The sequence below is a fragment of the Mirounga angustirostris genome, unplaced genomic scaffold (genome assembly GCF_029215605.1).
Source record: "Mirounga angustirostris isolate CCGP_5_RB_7025 unplaced genomic scaffold, mMirAng1.0.hap1 SCAF_17, whole genome shotgun sequence".
Taxonomy (NCBI): Eukaryota; Metazoa; Chordata; class Mammalia; order Carnivora; family Phocidae; genus Mirounga; species Mirounga angustirostris.
Window position 1 is genome coordinate 3050755 of NW_026991725.1, and position 17639 is coordinate 3068393.

The following is a 17639-nucleotide window of genomic DNA, read 5'->3' on the forward strand; positions in this document are numbered from 1 at the left end:
CAGGAAGATGAAGCATCTCAGAAATTACACTGCAAGCAGGATTGATTTATAGGACACATGCTCAGGGACACAGCCACTGTTGAAGGTAAGTACTCCTGAAGTAAAGTAATAGCCAAGAGAGAGGGCCCCTTCCCCCATGCTGAGAGAAGTCCAGGAAAACTAAGGCAGCAAAGAGGGGAAGACTCCACCTAGGCGCTCACAGGGATCTGGGAGGATCAGGGTTTTTAGGTGTGATGTGTGCCTGGGCCTCCTTGGCATTGGTGTGCTCCCTCCTTGGAACACCTCTGAGTAGGAGAACAAGGCCGGGAACATGGTACCCCCCTTTGCAGGCTCCACGGAGCCTCGCTCACTCCACAAATTCACTGCAGACCAGCCACGTCCCAAGCTGTGCAGTGTTTAGCAGTGACTACAACATGGTCCTTGCCCTGGAGGAAAATAGGACATAAGTGAGGAGGCAGATTGTCTAGAGTTCTGAGCAGACTGAAAGACGAGCTAAGACCCAGGTATAAGCCAGAGTCTAGAGTAAGGGTGGATCCATAAGGCAGCATATGAACAGGACCCCATCTCTGCTGGGGAGGGGTTCTCAGAGAAGGCCCATTAGGGACCCCTACACCTCCCATCCCACACACTACTTAGCTCCCAGCCGGTGCTCTTGGTTCATTACCAGACCTTTCCCCATCCTGTTCCTGGTGGGGAGGTTACTCAGACCCTAACTACAGGGACCTCTGCAGGCTTAGTGGAGATGTGACTTAACCCCAGTGGTCTGAGCTAGCACCAGATGAGAGAACCAGGGGTGGGATGCTAGCCACCGCCGGCCTCCCATTACATCTCCTCTCTCCTCCGCACCCAGGCCCACAGCTAGAGCTCCACCCAGACACCGCACATCAGCCATCTCCTGTGGGTCTGTAGTCTGTTTTTCACCTCCATTAGCTCGCCCTCGGAACCACACTGTAGCATGGGTGTGGCAGGGCTGCAATCCCCATCTTACAGGAGGGACCAAGAGGCCAGAGAGGCTCAGTGGCAGCCTCCTGCCCACAGCAATGCTCCGTGCACCACGCCCTCTGGGGTGCAGACAGGCCCGGCAGGGAGGGGGGCACAGATGGACACTCTGCTAGGCAGCCTGGCTTGCAGTCTGCAAACTCCCTGCCATACATTCCCACCGGCCTTCCCTTCTGGCCACAGAACAGAGAGGAGGTGAGCAAAAGGCTGAGGTTAGGGCTCTCAGGAGGGGGCCGACGACGTGAAAGCAAGGAAGAAGGAAAGGCTGGACAGCACTGGTCCCAGGGGAGGAGACGAAGAGAAGGAAAGGGGATTGATGCACAGACTCCTGCTCCGCCTTCAAGGCAATTCCTATGACAGGACCGGCGCATTGCTGGGGAGAGGGTTCACAGCCCCAGAGTGGGTGGGCTGGGGCCCGGCAGATGCTTCTTGCCTACGCCCACCTTGGGAAAAGTGCCTACCCACCTGGCTCCTGCCTGGAAGCCAACTGTTATCATCCCCTTTTCAGCTGATCCAATTCTTTTCCTTCAAGGAAGCTCAGTGACCTCTGGCTCCCAATCTCTCCCCAGGTTCTCTCGCCTTAGGCCAGACTGATGAAGTCTCCTGGCGAGGAAGCGAGTGGCCCCTTTGGCCCGAACTTCCCAAGTGCACTTATCCTACTGTTGCCATGGAAACACTGAATTATGGCCTCCCGGTTTCAAGTCGGCCAGCTCCTCTGGGGCAGCAGGCTCACACCACTGCCGTGCCCACCAGGTGACTCATGTCACTGCCAGAGAAAGCCCCCAGCACAGCTGGCCCGGGGAAAACCAGCAGCCACTCGCGCGGAGGACAACTGGCCCAGGGGGAGGAGGCAGGCACTGCCCCTCTCCCCCAGGAGCAGCTGTCAGAGGGCTCGGCCCCTCGCACCCCCTTGCAGGCAGGCGCCCGCCCCTCGGGCCGGAGCGCGGTGCTTCCACCCAGCCGTGAGGTTTGTGCACAAACCAGCCATTTCTGCCCGCACACAGCTTGGGCAGTCAGAGCGGCTCGCCCTGCCCCTCCCCCGACAAGCATCCAGGGCGTGTCACATTCCCACCTTCACCGCCACCAAGAAGGGGGACCCTGAGCCGGGGCTGGTCGGGCTTCCCAGCTCGCACTCCTCCAGGAGAAACACATCTTCATCCTCCAGAACCTTGTCCAAAAAGCCTATAGCCTCCTCTTCCTCTTCCATGGCAGCCAGAGGCGCGGAGGGCAAACAGGAAGCGGGGTCCACGCAGCAGCCGCCGCCGTTGCCGCCGCCGCCCCGGAGGGAGGCAGGCGGGCAGGGAGGGGAAGAGCGTGCAGGGCAGGCCTAAACCAGCATGCTGGCCTCCCCGGAGTCAGTCCTGGCACCCGGCCACCGGCTCCCGATGAAAGGCTCCATTATGAACCTTTTCCTGCTGCCGCTTCCCGGCCCTCCCGCGCGCCGGGGCTGCGGGCCGCCTCGCGCGCGTCCCCAGCCGGGGAGTGGGGAAGCGGCGCTCCGGCCGCCCCGCCGCCGCCGCCGCCGCCGCGAGCGCAGGGCTGTGACTGGAGGGACCGCGCGGCGCGCCGGCGGAGCAGGAGGAGGCGCCCCCGCCGGCCGCCGCAGCCCTTCCTGCCGTGCGTGCCGGCCCGGGCGCAGGCGGGGCCCCGCGCTCCCCGGCCGCCGCTCCCGAGCTCCGGCCGGCCGCCCCGCCGCCCCGCCGCCGCCGCCGCCGGCCCCACAGATCCCGCCCTTTCTGGGCTCGGAGGCTCGCGTTTGCTATTAATACGCAGGAAATGCACGACTTGACTTGCGAGGTGGAGCCGTTCCCTCTCTGCGGTCACCGGCCGGCGGCTGGCGGAGGCTTCTGGAGCGCGGAGGAGGGGCGAGGAGGCCGCAGACGGGCCGGGCGCGGGGGGAGGTCTGCTTCCCAGAGACAGGCTTTATTTACGGCCCCTCGCCAGAGCCCGAGCAGGCAGGGGGAGGAGCGGAGAGCAGCTGCCCGCACGGCCTCCGGGAGGACCGGGCAAACCTCGCTGTCACCTTGGGATGGCCACAAGCTGAGCCCCCCTTCTCATCTCTGCCTCACGTTCTGACACCTTTGCGCAGGGGAGGCCAGGGCCTGGTGAGAAAACAGTTTCTATCACCACTGCGGCTGGGAGAACAAGGCTTTGTGCAAACGAGGCCTCAGCCGCCTCACCACAACAGAACCAAAAAGTGCCAGCCAGGCTCTGCAGCAGGCCCACCTTGGACGCCGCGGGTGCCCCATCTCCTACTCACAGATGCTGCTGGGATGAGCACTCCCACCTCCTTGGGCTCTTTTGCCTCAAGAGGGGCCTCGGCCCAGTGGAGCCCGCCCGACGGCAGAGGGTGCGAGTAACACCAGCAGCCCTTCCTGCTCCCAGCCTGCTTCCCTTGGCTTCCTCATCGGCGGCAGAAGCCAAATCTACCCAGACAGAGAAGTCCACATTGTGACTGTGTAGGCCCCAGCCAGAGAGGGGCATGCTCTTACTCTCCCCGGGGAGGAGGTCAGGGGCAACCCCTGGGAAAAGCTCTTCCACCACACAACACCTAGGGCAAAGGTTGCAGACTCCAGCAGCCACGAGGGTGCAGGTAAGATCAGTGGAAGCGAGCCAGGTAGGCACCGGGTGGAGGGAAAAAGCCACCACTCAGCTCCAGCTGATGGCTGCTGGGGCAACGCTGCCCCATCTCAGGCTGCCCCATCTCAGATTGTCCTAGAGACGTTGGCAATGTGGATTCTTAGCTGATCTCTCTCCATTTAAAAACAGTGGCAGATCAATGACATTATAACAAAATGAAACATGGTGCAGTCTGAATGAAACACACCTGTGAACTGAATTAGGCCCACAGACAAGGTTGCTGCCTTCTTGCAGCTGGTTGTTTCTTTGAGGGAAGTTGTTGGGGGGCGGGGGTGGTGGTTTTCCCTGAATATCCCCTCTGTCCCATTTCCTCACCAGAACTGGCATCTTGGAAACCAATTCAGCGTCACCCACTAGCAACCCACCACTTCCCTTTGTAGACCTGAACAATCAGGGCCACCACCTGGGTAGATCAAGTGGAAATTCAGGACTCTGGGTGGTGAGCCCTGAAGCTTCAGCCCCACTCAAGCCAACCCCCTCAATCTCCGACCAGCCCCTCAACAATGTCTCCAGCCAGGGATTCCCTTGAAATCTTCCTGATGCTTCTAGCTCACAATTCTCTTCCCTAATACACAGTTGCCAGGACCAGTCAGAGTGGCTCTCGGTGATGCAGTGTCTGAGCTGCCCATCAGTGTGTGTATCTACCACCAGCCTCCTTAGGCACGCGTCATATCCCCAGTCAGGTGGTAACGGCCACAGCGGGGAGGACTCAAACTCTTTGGAAATGAGTTCCAGGGGCTCCTGGGTGGCTCAGTTGTTAAGTGGCTGCCTTCAGCTCAGGTCATGATCCCAGGATCCTGGGGTCGAGCCCCGCATGGGGCTCCCTGCTCAGCAGGAAGCCTGCTTCTCCCTCTCCAACTCCCCACGGCTTGTGTTCCTTCTCTTGCTGTGTCTCTGTCAGATAAATAAATAAAATCTTAAAAAAAAAAAATGAGTTCCAAAGGAAGGTCAACTGTGCACCATCCTGGGTCCACCTGGTGTCATTGCCTCTCCTTTCCACTGGGCACCTCAACTGAGAACAGGACCCCTGACTGAGCCTCCAAGCTGGGTGGAGGGTTGACGAGAGAGGAGGGAAATAGAGAAGAATGGAAATGGTTTACCCCAACCCCCCAGAAAACTCTGTGCAAGCTTTGAGTTTGAGATGGGGCTCCTGCCATTCTGTTAGAGCAGAGAATCTGTCCTCACCACTGACTCCCTGTCACCAAAGCTGAAATACAGACTGAGGGATTTGGGGTAGGCTCTTGGGCCCCAGGGCTGACAGGGTTCCACAGAGGCACACCCCACTTTACACTCCGCCCCCTCCCTCAGTCCCTGGTTTTTCCCTGTCTGCCTGGGCTGGGTTATAAATAGCCAGAGCACATCTGAAGGGCCCTTTCAGCCACAATTCCTCATTTGGTTTGGGCGGGCAAGGCTGCTCCCAGGGCTTGGGAACAACCGGGCCTGGCATTCCCCAGGGCACAAGTGTGCCAGCCCAGGGCTCTCTGCCAGCGTTTCTGTCTCCTACCCTGCAAGCTTCAAGTGCATGGCAGGACTGCCCCCACCGGTCAGACAAGCAGGTGGAACGGGAGAAGGGCCTAAAAGCCCAAGGGTCCCTCCTATGTCCCTTCCCCCACCCAAGGGAGCATGAAGTACCCTTGGATGTCTCCTGGAGTATCCCCATCTTCATTCCCCACGCCCCTAACTGGCAAAGCCAGATCAACACCTACTTCTTCCCCAAACCCTGAAACCTCTCAGAAGCTGCTCCCTAAACATCCAAGGCATCTCTGCTCCACCCCACCCCAGCCGGCTGGAAATTCCAGTGAGTAACTAGAATGCCCTTCCATCACCATCGGGCACACAGACCACTCCGAGGCCCTCCGTCCTCCCCCTGGGGGGAGGGGGGAAGTGACTCACAAGTCCCAGCAATGCTCCCTCCCTTTCCCCCACAAGTGCCCTGAGCCAGCCTTGGACCTGAGCTTCCTCTCTGCATCCTTCATACTCTGCTGCTTCAGCCTGGTTCCTGCTCCTCCTTCCAGAGAAGCAGCCTGCTCCAAAGGTCTCCAAACAGCCTTATTCCAAAGCCTCCCTCTCCTACTCCGCAGCCTCTGCAGTCTGGACTTTCTCAAAGCCCTCAGGTCCCATGAGCACGCCAATGCTGCTCTTACTGCTCTGGCCTTTCTTTCTCCTGCCTCCTGTAAACTGGAGTCACCCACTCAAGACCCCGGCCTCAGCCCGCTGCTCTCTACCCTTGACGGCCTCCTCCCTTCTGGCTTCCAGGCCAATGGCAGCCCGTCACCATGTGTAGCTCCAACATCTTGCTCAGCTCCAAGCGTGACATCTCCACGGTCGGCTGGGTCTCCTCACTTGGAAGTCCCGCCAACAGCCCCTCAACTCCACATATCCAGACCAAATGACCCCTCCCCCTCCCTAAGCCAGCTTCCCCTTCTGGCTTCATCCACTTCTGTTGGCAGGGCCACCATCTTGTGACTCTTCCTTCCCTCACGCCCCACATCCCTTTTACCGAGTCCCTTTGGTTCTTCCTTCTTTTCCTCTTGTAAAGCCACCACCCCAGCCAAAGTTTGCAACATCTTGCCCCTACACACAGTCACGATCATGTTCCATTTTGAGTCCTGATCTTGCCTATCCATCTATCTGTTCACTCGTTTGCTCCCTCACACCCAGAGAAGGCCTGGCATTACAAACACAAATCTGGGAGACACAGCCATTAGAGTGCTCTCAACCTATAGGAAGTGAAGGACACAGGAACAAAAGAGACAGTGCCTCAGTGATCAACACAGTGGGAACATAGGACAAAGGCACTATCCCTGCCTCAGAGGAAAAGCTTCACAGGAGAGTGGCTTCTGAGCAGCGGCTGGAAAAGGGGAAGAGTTTGCAGGCAAAGGGAGGAAGGCCAGAAAGGAGAACTTCTGGTAAGTAAACACAGAGGGAGGACAGAGTAAAAAAGGGGCAGGAGGTGAACTTGGAGAAGTAGGCTGGAACCACACTATAGAGGGTGAGGGGCACAGACTGAGCTTTTCTTTTCTTTTCAAGAGAGGGAGGTGGGGAGGAGCAAAGGGAGAGGGAGAGAGAGAATCTTAAGCAGGCTCCACACCCAGCAAGGAGCCAGACGTGGGGCTCGACCTCACAACCCTGAGATCATGACCTGAGCCGAAATCAAAAGTCAGACGCTTAACCAACTGAGATTTCTGACACTTGCCAAGTGCGCACTCACAAAGTCACCCATAGTTTCCTCTCCCCAAACTCAATGGCCTCCCCTCACACTTATTCTCCATCCTCATTCTCTTAGCCACTAAATCAATAAGTATTTATTAACTGCCTACTGTGCACTGGGCATTCATAATGCAGCCACAAATGGGATACTATGTCTACTTCCATGGAGCTGACAGGCTTGGGGACAGACTGACCATTGTGAGCCAAGGCAGTGCCAGGAGTGGGGTACAATTTCAGAACTATGGGGCTGAGGTACAACTCTCCCAGAAAGGAAACATGGAAATATCTATTGTGATTTTAAAGGTTCACACCCTCTAACCCAGCAACTCCACTTTAAGGGATTTTTTTCTGCAAAAACATTTCTACAGGGGCATTTCTACAAGATCTATGTAGAAAGATATTCACTTCAGTGATGTTTATACCAGTGCAAGACTAGAAACAGTCCAAATGTCTAGCAGAAAGGGATGGTTAAGTGACTTATGGCACATTCGTAAAGTGAAATATGCATGCAGTCATAAAGAAAGAAGAATGAGGTAGATCTTCACTTACTGATGTGCAAAATGTCCAAGACTTATTAAGTAAAATAAAGAAAGTGAATTGCATAACAGTACCAGTATGATTTAAGAAAAAAAAAAAAGCATATATCTAATATGTCACATGGAAAAATAAAGAGAAGTATACAACCAACTCTTAACAGAAGTTCTGTCTATAGGATGAGACTTTAGGAGACTTTCACTTTCTACCTTACATATTTCTGTAAAGTTAGAATTTTCAGTGATATAATCAGGGAAAATAAAGAAGTTAAAAAAAGAAGTGTGGCAAGTGCTACGACTGGGAAAGTAGACTGAGCTCTGTGGGCACAAGAGAGGTGCAGCTGATGCAGCAAAGGGGGAGTCATAGAAGGTTCTCTGGAGGAGGCGACATTGAAACTCATGCCTAAAAATGTCCGGGGGTTAGCCCGCCAGTGGGGGCAGCGGGGGAGGACAGACAGGACTGTGTGAGCACAAGGAAAAGAGTTCAGTCTGGGTGGCGAGTGCGCATTCAATCATTCAACCAACATTGACTGAGCATCTACTATGAGCCACGCACAGTTCTAGGCACTAGAGTTTTCCATGAACAAACACTGGTTACAAAACTGACAAAGCTCCATTTTGGAGTTCACATTCTAGTTGAGAGGTTGGTAATGAGGCCGTAGAAGTAGGCGGGGATCAAGTGGTCAGATCAGGCAGGGCCTTGGCAGCATTGCTGAAGGTTGGATTTTACCACTAGGAGAAAGGGAAGGCACTGGAGGGTTTTAAGCAGGGAATGACGTGACCATTGTTTAATAGTCATACCTCCCACTGACATCAGATTATTCTTTCTAAAACATTGCTCACTCTGTGCCCACAGGTAGCCACCAAGTCAGCCCAAACAAGGGCAGTGGGGCCCTTGTGGTGACTCAACCAATCCAACTGTTGACAACAGTCCCCTTAATGGGCCAGGTACCTTCTCACCTCCAGGCCTCATCCTGGGCTGGAAGCCTCTTCTCCCTCCTCTCTGACAATCCCTGGCCCTCTCAACTTTTTGGCAAAAGCTGAAGCTCCACCTCCAGATTTGCTGGAGCCCAGGAGACTCTGGGCCAATAAGAACTGACCCCAAGGGGCAGTGCCAGGAGCAGGCAAAGTCTACTAAAGCCACAGACGGAATCAGATGCATCATCCTCCTGATAACTGTGCTCCTCCCTCCGCCTTTCCTCTTCTATTATAGAAGTCATTCCAAAAATCATATACAGAGTTTAATTACATAAAGCAAATGTTGGGTATCAGCCAGTACATGACACTGTTTATGCAGTAAAACAAACAAAAACAAAAAGAACTCCCCTAGATTCTGGATTTGAATCCTCACTCTGCCTCTTGCCATTTGTGTGACCCTGAGCAAGTGATTCAAACTTCCAGGACCTCAGTTTCCGCATCTGTAAAATGGGGTTATAGCACCAACTCCAGGGTCGCAGTGAGGACTAGTACATGTAGGGCAGTGCCTGGCAAGTGTCTGCCCTTGTCAGGCACCAGCTATTCTCCTTTTCTTTGGCAGGGGTGGTGGGGTGTGGGGAGCACAGAAGTGGGGGGCCCTAGCTCACTCCCTGCTTCACCTCCCACCTCTTCTATTGAACCCAATGCCCGGCAGACCATTATCCTTTTCTCTAACTTCCAGAGGTTTCCCCACATTTCAGAACTTACACAGCCCTTTTTATCTAGAATGTTCTTCCTGACCAGTGCCCAGGCAGAACACTACCCACTATCTGAGGCCGCCTCCCACGGACTCCCCTCTCTGAGGTCACAATGACTCCTCCCTTGGGATGCTGGACATCTCTGAAGGCTGTTGCACAGATAGCCTTGAAATAGAGTGTGTGTGTATGTGTCGCGGGGGGGTGGGGACAACCCCTGTGCATGCTAATTCCCATAGCAGTTGGAACAATATCTTGTAAAAAGTGGCTGCTCTGAAAATACTTAGTGAGTGGACATGGAAACTTACAGGGCAAGACAAAGGGTCTCCCAAGAAGATAAATCAAGGGGTTCAGATTGGATGGATGGTTCCTATGGAAAGTGGTCGTATGATGTGAGCTCTAGGGCTGAAGGAAGCACAGTCCTACCAAAGGAAACCAGGCTGAGGAGGGAGGAAGGGTGAGTATCCACCATTGCCAAATGCAGCGGGCCAAGCGTGGCTTTATCTCGATTTCCCAGCACTTCCCTCCTTCCTTAGCTCACAAACTCCTGGCAGTGGCTTGGTGTCTAGCAAGGTGGGCTTACGGGGAACACCCTCCCAGTGGGGTCTGGGGAGAAGGCAAGGCAGATTGTGGCCAAGTGAGAAATAGCCCAAGACCAGTGTCACCTCCTTCCCAGCAGCTGGGCTCTCCTCTTTGTGCCTCTCTTCCCCCTGAATCCTCCACAGTGGTACCCCCCCCCCCCCCCACCGCAGGGGCCTTCACCAGGCAGGAATTCCACTGGGAGCTGAGCCACTGCTGCCAGGATCAGAGCTGGGGCCTTCTGGAGAATGGGGTTCACATCCCAGGAGAGATTCAAATTCCACTCCCACCTCGGGAGCGACCGGGTCCTCTGTGTGGCTGGCAGGAGGTGGTTTTAAGGGACTATGTCACTTGGTTCTCGCAGCAGTCCTTCCAGATAGGAGGCATTTATCCTCATTTACAGCTGAGGGTACCAAGACCCTGCAAGTCGCCAAAGCCACACAGGCAGAAAGAGACAAAACAGGCACGAAGGCTCCTGCTCGGGGGAGGTAACAGATGGCGGCCACGACGGGACCCTACCACTTACCAGCTGTGGGACCCTGGGTAGGTGGTGTAACCTCTCCGCACCCGAGTTTCCATAGCTGTAACACAGGGCAATCGTGGTGGCTTCCTCACAGGGTCGTGGTGAGGGAAGTGAGCGAGTGTTTATAAAGTGCTGTAACAGCCCACATTTAGTAAGTGCTATGAAAGTGTTTCTACGCGTTCTCTTCGTTTCTGCCACATGGGCAGGGCAGGACAGTGAGGCGTCTGGGGGCCCTCGAGAAGCAACCAGTCCACAGCCCTGAGGGCGGACGGCTCGCCGGGGCATCATCCGTGGGAAGGAAAGCGCTAGGAAACACTAGTGGAGAGGCTCAGCGCAAGGATAAGCAGCTGCGAGGGGGGATGGGGAGGGGGTGGGGGAGACGAGGAGGACAAAGGTGGACAAAGGTGATCGGTTCAACGCTCTGCCACCCTTACATTGGATTCTCCTGCTAGCTAAAGTCTGAACCCCTCAATTCAGCCTTTTATTCGAAACCTCTGAACTGCCTCTGGCTGCTCCAGGAACTACAGAATGAGTTTGACACTGAGCAGTCCCACCCACACGTGTACAAACTTTAGGCAAAGTGCTCTGCCTAACACTGTCTCATGGAAACCTCACGATGGCTGTGTGAGGTCAGGAAGAAGGAAATCCTCAGTATCTTCCCTTTACAGACCAGTAAACTGGAGCCCAGGCAGGATGAGTGACATCCCTCAAGTCACACAGCTAGAAAGTGCTAGCACTGAGAGGACACCCAGATCTTTGCCTTGTTTCCACTTTTTACAGCGTCTCCCAAGAGGGGAGACAGGAGTCTGAAGCTTTTCTGTAAGACCATGGTCCCGGCAGAGGAAAGTGTGCCCCCACTTGTTAGCTGAGATCAAGAGTCCCTGCCCTTCCTTCCCAAGGTGAAAGCAGGCACACTCAGCTGAATGGAGCCAGCAGGGGTATGGGGCCCTGGCCCTACGAAGGAGCTCTGCTCGGCTTGGGCTTGAGGAGCGTGAGGGGTCTGCAGGGCAGAGCCTCAGCTTTCACCCCGATGCCTGTGGGCTGCACAGCTGGGGCATATCTACGACAAGGGCAGCAGAGTAAGGCCGTAGGGGTGTGTTGGGGAGTGAGGAGTATGTGTCTATCCTGCCAACCCTATAGGTACCTGGCTGCATCTGGGTTACCATACCTACCAACCCCAGAAAGGAGGTTGCAAAAAGCAGATTCAGTTGTTGTCTAGCAAATATCATCAGCCTAGGTCCTTGCAATGGTCTTGGCTTCAAAAGCTGTCAAGAAAAGTCTTGTGGGTCCCAGTCACTAAGGACTGAGCATCAGGATGAGCCAGACCCAATGCTGCGGGCTTTACCTGAGCTATCTCAGTCCCTCTTCTCAACAAGCCTTCGGGGGGCGCCTGGGTGGCTCAGATGGTTAAGCGTCTGCCTTCGGCTCGGGTCATGATCCCAGGGTCCTGGGATTGAGCCCCGCATCGGGCTCCCTGCTCCTTGGGAGCCTGCTTCTCCCTCTGCCTCTCTCTCTCTCTCTGTCTCTCATGAATAAATAAATAAAATCTTAAAAAAAAAAAAAAAATTAAAAAAAAAAAAACAAGCCTTCGGGTCGTTGGTCCTATTTAAAGATGAGCAAGGGGCACCTGGGTGGCTCAGTCAGTTACGCGTCCGACTCTTGATTTTGGCTCAGGTTATTTTCTCAGGGTCGTGAGATCGAGTCCCACATTGGGCTCCATGCTCAGCATGGAATCTGCATGAGATTCTCTCCATCTCCCTCTGCCCCACCCTTCACACTCTCTCAAATAAATAAAATCTTAAAATAAAATTAAAAAATAAAGATGAGGAAAGTGAGGCTCAGAGGGGTTATGACACTTGTTCAGTGTCTCACAACTAGAGAGTAGCAGGTATTCATCTAGTCAAAGCTCATGTTCCTTCCATTCTCTGGGCACTGATTAAGACTGTTACAATGGTTACACTTATGTGTCAACCTGACTGGGCCATGGGTACCCGGATATTTGGTCAAAATTATTCTGGGTGTGTCAGTGAGCGCATTTCTGAGTGAAATTAACATTTGAATCAGGTGACTGGGTAAAGCCCATTACTCTCCCTAATATGGGTGGTGGGCCTCATCTAATCCACTGAAGACCCAAATAGAACAAAAAGGCTGAATAAGAGGGAACTCATCCTGCCAGTTGAGCTGAGACATGAGTCTCTTCCAGGCTTTAGACGCAGCCTGAAACACTGACTCTTCTTGGGTTTTGAGCCTGCTGGCTTCAGACTGCAACTTACACCATCAGGCTCTGCTGTTCTCAGGCCTTTAGGCTCAACCTAGAGCTAACTATATATCATTCCTGTGTGTCTAGCTTGCTGTCTGCAGGTCTTGGGACTTCCTGGCCTCCATAATGAAGTGCGCCAATTCCTTTTTTTTTTTTTTTTAAAGATTTTATTTATTTGACAGAGAGACAAAATGAGAGAGGGAACACAAGCAGGGGGAGTGGGAGAGGGAGAAGCAGGCCTCCTGCCGAGCAGGGAGCCCGATGTGGGGCTTGGTCCCAGCACCCTGGGATCATGACCCGAGCTGAAGGCAGATGCTTAACGACTGAGCCACCCAGGCGCCCCGAAGTGTGCCAATTCCTTATCATAAATCTCTCTATAGATCTAAATCTAGATGCAGGTGCAGATGCCGATAGGCATCCTATTGGTTCTGTTTCTCTGGAGAGCCCTGACCAAATACAAAGACCAAACCTTAGGCTTACCGGAACAAGTTGGCTGTATATTTGGGTATGAAATGCTCAGCTGCCAGAGGACTGACATCTAAATATCTAGAACAATTGTCTGATTTAGTCCAAAAGTCCCCTTGGTTCCCAAGGCCCCAACAGGAAGCCTGGCAGGGAGGAGCCCTGCCTAGCCAAATGAACAGAGCCAAGTAGCAGAAACCTTGGTTTTCTTTTTTTTTTTTTAACCAAAACAACCCCCAAGTACTCAGGAAGGGGTGTGTCAACTCTCTCCAGCACCCCAATGTAAACAGCAATACTTACAGAGTCCACTAGATGGGGCCAGTGACCCAGCGGAAAGCGGGGGAAATGTAACTGACTCTAGGAGGGGAGGCCTGCAGGCGTGGAGGGGGTGCACGGGGGCGGTGAGGCCCGCAGGCAGGGGGGTGCACGGGGCTGAAATCTTTACCAGGATCCCCAAGTTGGGTAAATGCTCCCCAACCCTAACATGTCTTATAGCGAATGGTGTAAAAAAATCGATTCTGGGGTTCCCAAGCCCCAAGCTCTTTAGTCAGTTGTCACTGTAGCATCTGTGGATTTCAAAGTCCTCAAACCAAGTTATTCCACGTGAGCCACCGAGCAAAATGAGCAGCCACAAAGTGAAAAAAGTCACTGCGCCAAAGCCTCTGCCCTCCAGGCAAGGGGGTGGGGTGGGGTGGGTCTCCCGTTGTGCCTGTTTCACTGGAGAAAGCACCCAACAGGACCTTTCACCAAGGAATCTAAAAACCAATGGACAAGCACTCCAGTAAGGGGGTCATGTGATGAGGGAAGGAACGGGACAGGGAGAAAGAAGGAAGGCAGAGAGGGAGGAAGAAAAGAGCAAAGCTGCTTTTCTTTCCATCAGCAGCTCTATTCGGCCTCACGTTCTCAACTCTTGGCCTGCATTCCTGGCCCTGGGTTGGGTCCTACAGTGAATCTTCCTGCACCTGCTCATAGTGGGTAACAGCTGAGTCCTCCAGGGGTCCTCTGAGCTCTGTTTGGTCAGAGACCCAAAGGCAGAGATGAGAAGCAAGAGTTTTCTCCTTGTTTCCCCTGGTTGGCCTCAGTTCAGGTTCCAGAATACTCCCTCCTTCATCAGTAGAAAAACCCTACCCTGCCTGTCCAAGACGGTGGTCTCTCACCTTCCTTAGGGAGGACAGGACAACATCCCAGAATGTCAGCTGGGGGGCGGGTCCTGAACCTCAGCCGTCCCCTCCACCTCCCACCTGCCCCCACCATCCGTTTCCAAACTCGAAATGCCTGGCAGCCACTAAGCTCTGCCTCGGCCTCTGTTGCCATGGCAACAATGTGGCTTCCCCCAAGTGGGAAGCTGGTTGCCAAGGCCCTTGTTGCCAAAGGCTATAACAACCACCCCAGTGTGCGAAGAGGGGGTGAGAGCTCTGTAGAGGGGTGGAGGGTGGCCAAGGAGGCTGCGAGGGAAAGAAGCAGGGTGTTCTCCAGAAATGCTAGAGTCCAGGCAGCCCTCCTGCTGGAGGGGGGATTGCTGGGCCCTTCAGGAGGGGAACAAGTATCCCAAGGCACCTCAGTGACTGCTCCTCGGGGGTATGAGAGGGATAAAAGGGGACTCCCCAAAACACACCTGGACAAGCCCTCTCCAGAGCAGAGCAGGACCAGGCCCTCCAAGCCCCACCCCCACCCCCACATGGAGGAACGGCTTTGATTCTCTCCAACTCCAGAAAAACAGCCCCCGGAACCCCTCTGTCTCGCTTGCTCCTCTGTCTCAGGTGCTGCGTACAAGCTGGGCACACACAGAGCCGGGCCCTGCGGCCAGAAACAGCATTAATTACAAGGCTTGCAAACCTCCCAGCCTGTCAAAGCACATACTTAATATTCCTTGCAAAATGCTTCTCTTTGGAGCAGAGCTCCCATCAGTCAACAAGAGGAGAGGGGGACACCATTAGGGCTCATTCCCTTCCAGAGTCACCAGAGGAGGGCAGAATGGGGCCCTTGATCTTCGGGGAATGCTGCGGGAGCAGCTCACTCCACCCCGCAGAGAGCACAGAGACCAGCCTTGCTTTGCTGAGCCGGCATCTGGACATCTACAGCCCACGGGTCACGTGTGCAGCCCCTGCCCAGCTCCGGCCCAGAGAGAAGAACCGGTTCCCACCCCCCTCACCAGGCCCCATCCTGCTCGAGAGGGGCTGGAAGAGAAAGCTGAGAGAGGAAGTGAGGGTGTCCAGGGAAGCAGATGGCTGGTAGAGGAGGCAGAGATAGGTGCAGGGGTGGCAGAGAGAGCAGCAGGTGGGGAGGAGGCGGGGAGCCTAGTCTGCGAGGGGCCCAGGACCGGAATGAGATGACGAGGCCACGAAGAACGTCCAGGTCCACGTTTCCCCAGCCCTGCTCCCCCAGGAGCATCCTAAGCAGAGCCTGGCCCATGACCCTCATGCCTGCTTGCCCCCCTCTCCTAGAACCCCCACTTCTCCAGCCCAGAAGGAAAAGCAGGTGTACCTACCCCAGGTGCCAGCCCCTCAGGTGGGGTGGGGGAGATGCTGTCCCCGCCGCCCTGGCCACGGGCACTGAGCTGGGGTGACATGGTGGGCGACTCGTCGATGTATGGCATGGTCTCCGAGCCCTCCGGGGGCCCCTTCTGCTCCTCATTCCCCTCTCCGTCGTAGTCGTCTGTCCCGTAGCTGAAGTCTGAGACAAGGAACAAGAAAGGCCACTGAGAGTCCTCCACGAGGGCTGCCAGGGACTGGTAGCGCAGTGGGCGCCGGCGGCGACCCCCGGCTGCCATGCCCCCCGCCGCCGCATGCACGGCCTGGCCCGGGCGGGGGCTGCACGGGGGGCCCGGGCCTCGTGAGGGGCTGGGGAGCGCCAGCAGGCACCGCGGCTGCAGTTCAGGGGCTGCTGGGAGTCAGGGAGGAGCGGCTCCACTGTTGCCACCCGCTTAATAGCATGTCAGTCGCGGATTTTGAGCCGCTGTTTCCTTTGCCTCCTGCCTAATTCCAAGTCTAAAAATTCACAGAGAGAGCGGGAGGCAGGACGCTTCCAACTCTCCTCTCTGAGTCACCATTTTGCTTTTTATAGGGAATAAGGAGGTGGGGCGGGCCAAGCGATGTCACTTCCTGAGCCCCTCCTCCTTGGGTACCATTTGTACACTGAGCCGATCCCGGGTGTGGGGGGCAGAGCGGGCTTCGGGGTGCAGGGCTTGGGCCCTGCACCCGGGGAGCCCTCGCTCCTCCGAACAAGGCCCCTGCGCACGATGGAGCCCAGGGCTGGCCAAGTGTGGGCGAGAAGGTGGGCCCCGAGACCTGGCAGGGACATGGGTTAACAGCAGACTCAAAAGCTGGCACTTACTTCTGTAATTTCAGTGGAGGCCCCCTTCAGAGGTGAGGGAAGAAAAGGCTGCAGGGAAGTTGAGCTGCCGTGAACCCGACCAGGCTGCAGAGCCCACACACAGATGCCCCTCCTGGGCACGCGGGGCTGGACCCCCGGGGGCATAGCCCCTCAGAAAGGCCCCCTAGCTCCACCAAGGAGGGGTCTCTCCTGCAGCGGCACGAGTGACCCTCTCACGGCCCCTCACCCGCCGGCTGGGCCTCGTCCTATCATCCGCTCAGCTGATACTACTTCCAGGCTGTCCTCCCTGGTGTCTTGGCTCAGAACAACAGCAATGTGGCCTTCTAGTGCCCCTGTTGACCTTGCCCAGTCGTCCCTGTGGCCCTGCGGCGGGAACTGGGTGTCTCAGTCATCGCTGTGCCCAGAACCCACGTGCGGCAGGATCTCGGGAAACGTGTGTGGAGGGAATGAATGAGCAGAGGAATGCACTGTCCCTCTCAGGTCTCAGGCTTGAGCCAAATTCTCCACGGTGCCCTGGCTCCTCGTGTCACAACATACCAGCCCCTGGGCAGCCAGCAGCCTGAGAATGGTGTCAACAGGTCACCAGGGCGCCTGGCCATGGCAATACTCAGTCCAATCTGGCCCTTTGGCAGCCGAGAGCTTCCCCCAGGCTTGCTGCACCTGCTCCCTCTGACTTTCTCTCCAGTCCCTGTGCTGACGGCCCATTGAGCTGTCAGAAGATGTAAGCTATTATTTTTTCCCCCCAGAACAGGCATGCATGTGAAGAACCACAGGATCCAGCCACTGAAATGTGTGTGTGCCATGCACACGGAGATAGGGCCCGCTGACGGGAGGACACAGGGCCTATGCATGAGGTTGGTGGGGGTGAGCCGATTCTGCTATTTCCAGGGGACAGAAGGAAGGAAGAGAAGCTGCGGCATCCAGTCGGCCCAAGTCTGGCACTGTGAGGGGGCCCGGCTGTCTGGTGAGGTCTACTCACTTTGGAGACACGTAAGGAGGGAATGAAACATCACATTAACCTGCCATCTCTCCTCCAGGAGGCTCCAGGCTGGCCTGTTAGGGCCTGGGGTCAAGGCCAGGGGTGTGAGCTATGGTGAACCCCGACCTGGCCGAAAGTTCAGATTCCAGCAGGCCATGCTGACTCTCCTGCACACTGACCTATATTCCCAGAGGTCACAGGACCAGATCTGCATAAGCTCCAATTTATCCTCATCAGAGGGGCAGCCATGGGCCTGCATGTCCCACTCCTCTTAACCTAGCTACATCTGTAAGGCTATTGTTTCCATCCCCAATTTACAGACAAGGTCAGGGAGTCTCAGAAAGATTTGCCCAGAAGGGATCTGAACCCCGGTCTGTCTGTCTGTTTCTGAATGCCATCCTTTTCCCTTTAAGTTTCTAACTTCCAGAGAAGTCTACTTCCACAGCTCTCC

General features: G+C 55.5%; 1 protein-coding gene across 3 annotated transcripts in view; it reads right to left on the minus strand.

The window, feature by feature from the left end:
• The window catches only part of ABR (ABR activator of RhoGEF and GTPase), a 174024-nt gene that overhangs the window by 77978 nt on the left and 78407 nt on the right, over positions 1-17639 (minus strand). For 2 of the 3 annotated variants that reach the window (XM_045889562.3, XM_045889563.3), the window contains exon 2: positions 15365-15549. In XM_045889562.3, coding sequence (XP_045745518.1) covers positions 15365-15549 — 185 coding nt within the window. Of the gene's footprint in view, positions 1-2071; positions 2611-15364; positions 15550-17639 lie in introns of those variants that run through there. The other variant, XM_045889564.3, reaches the window with a different exon arrangement.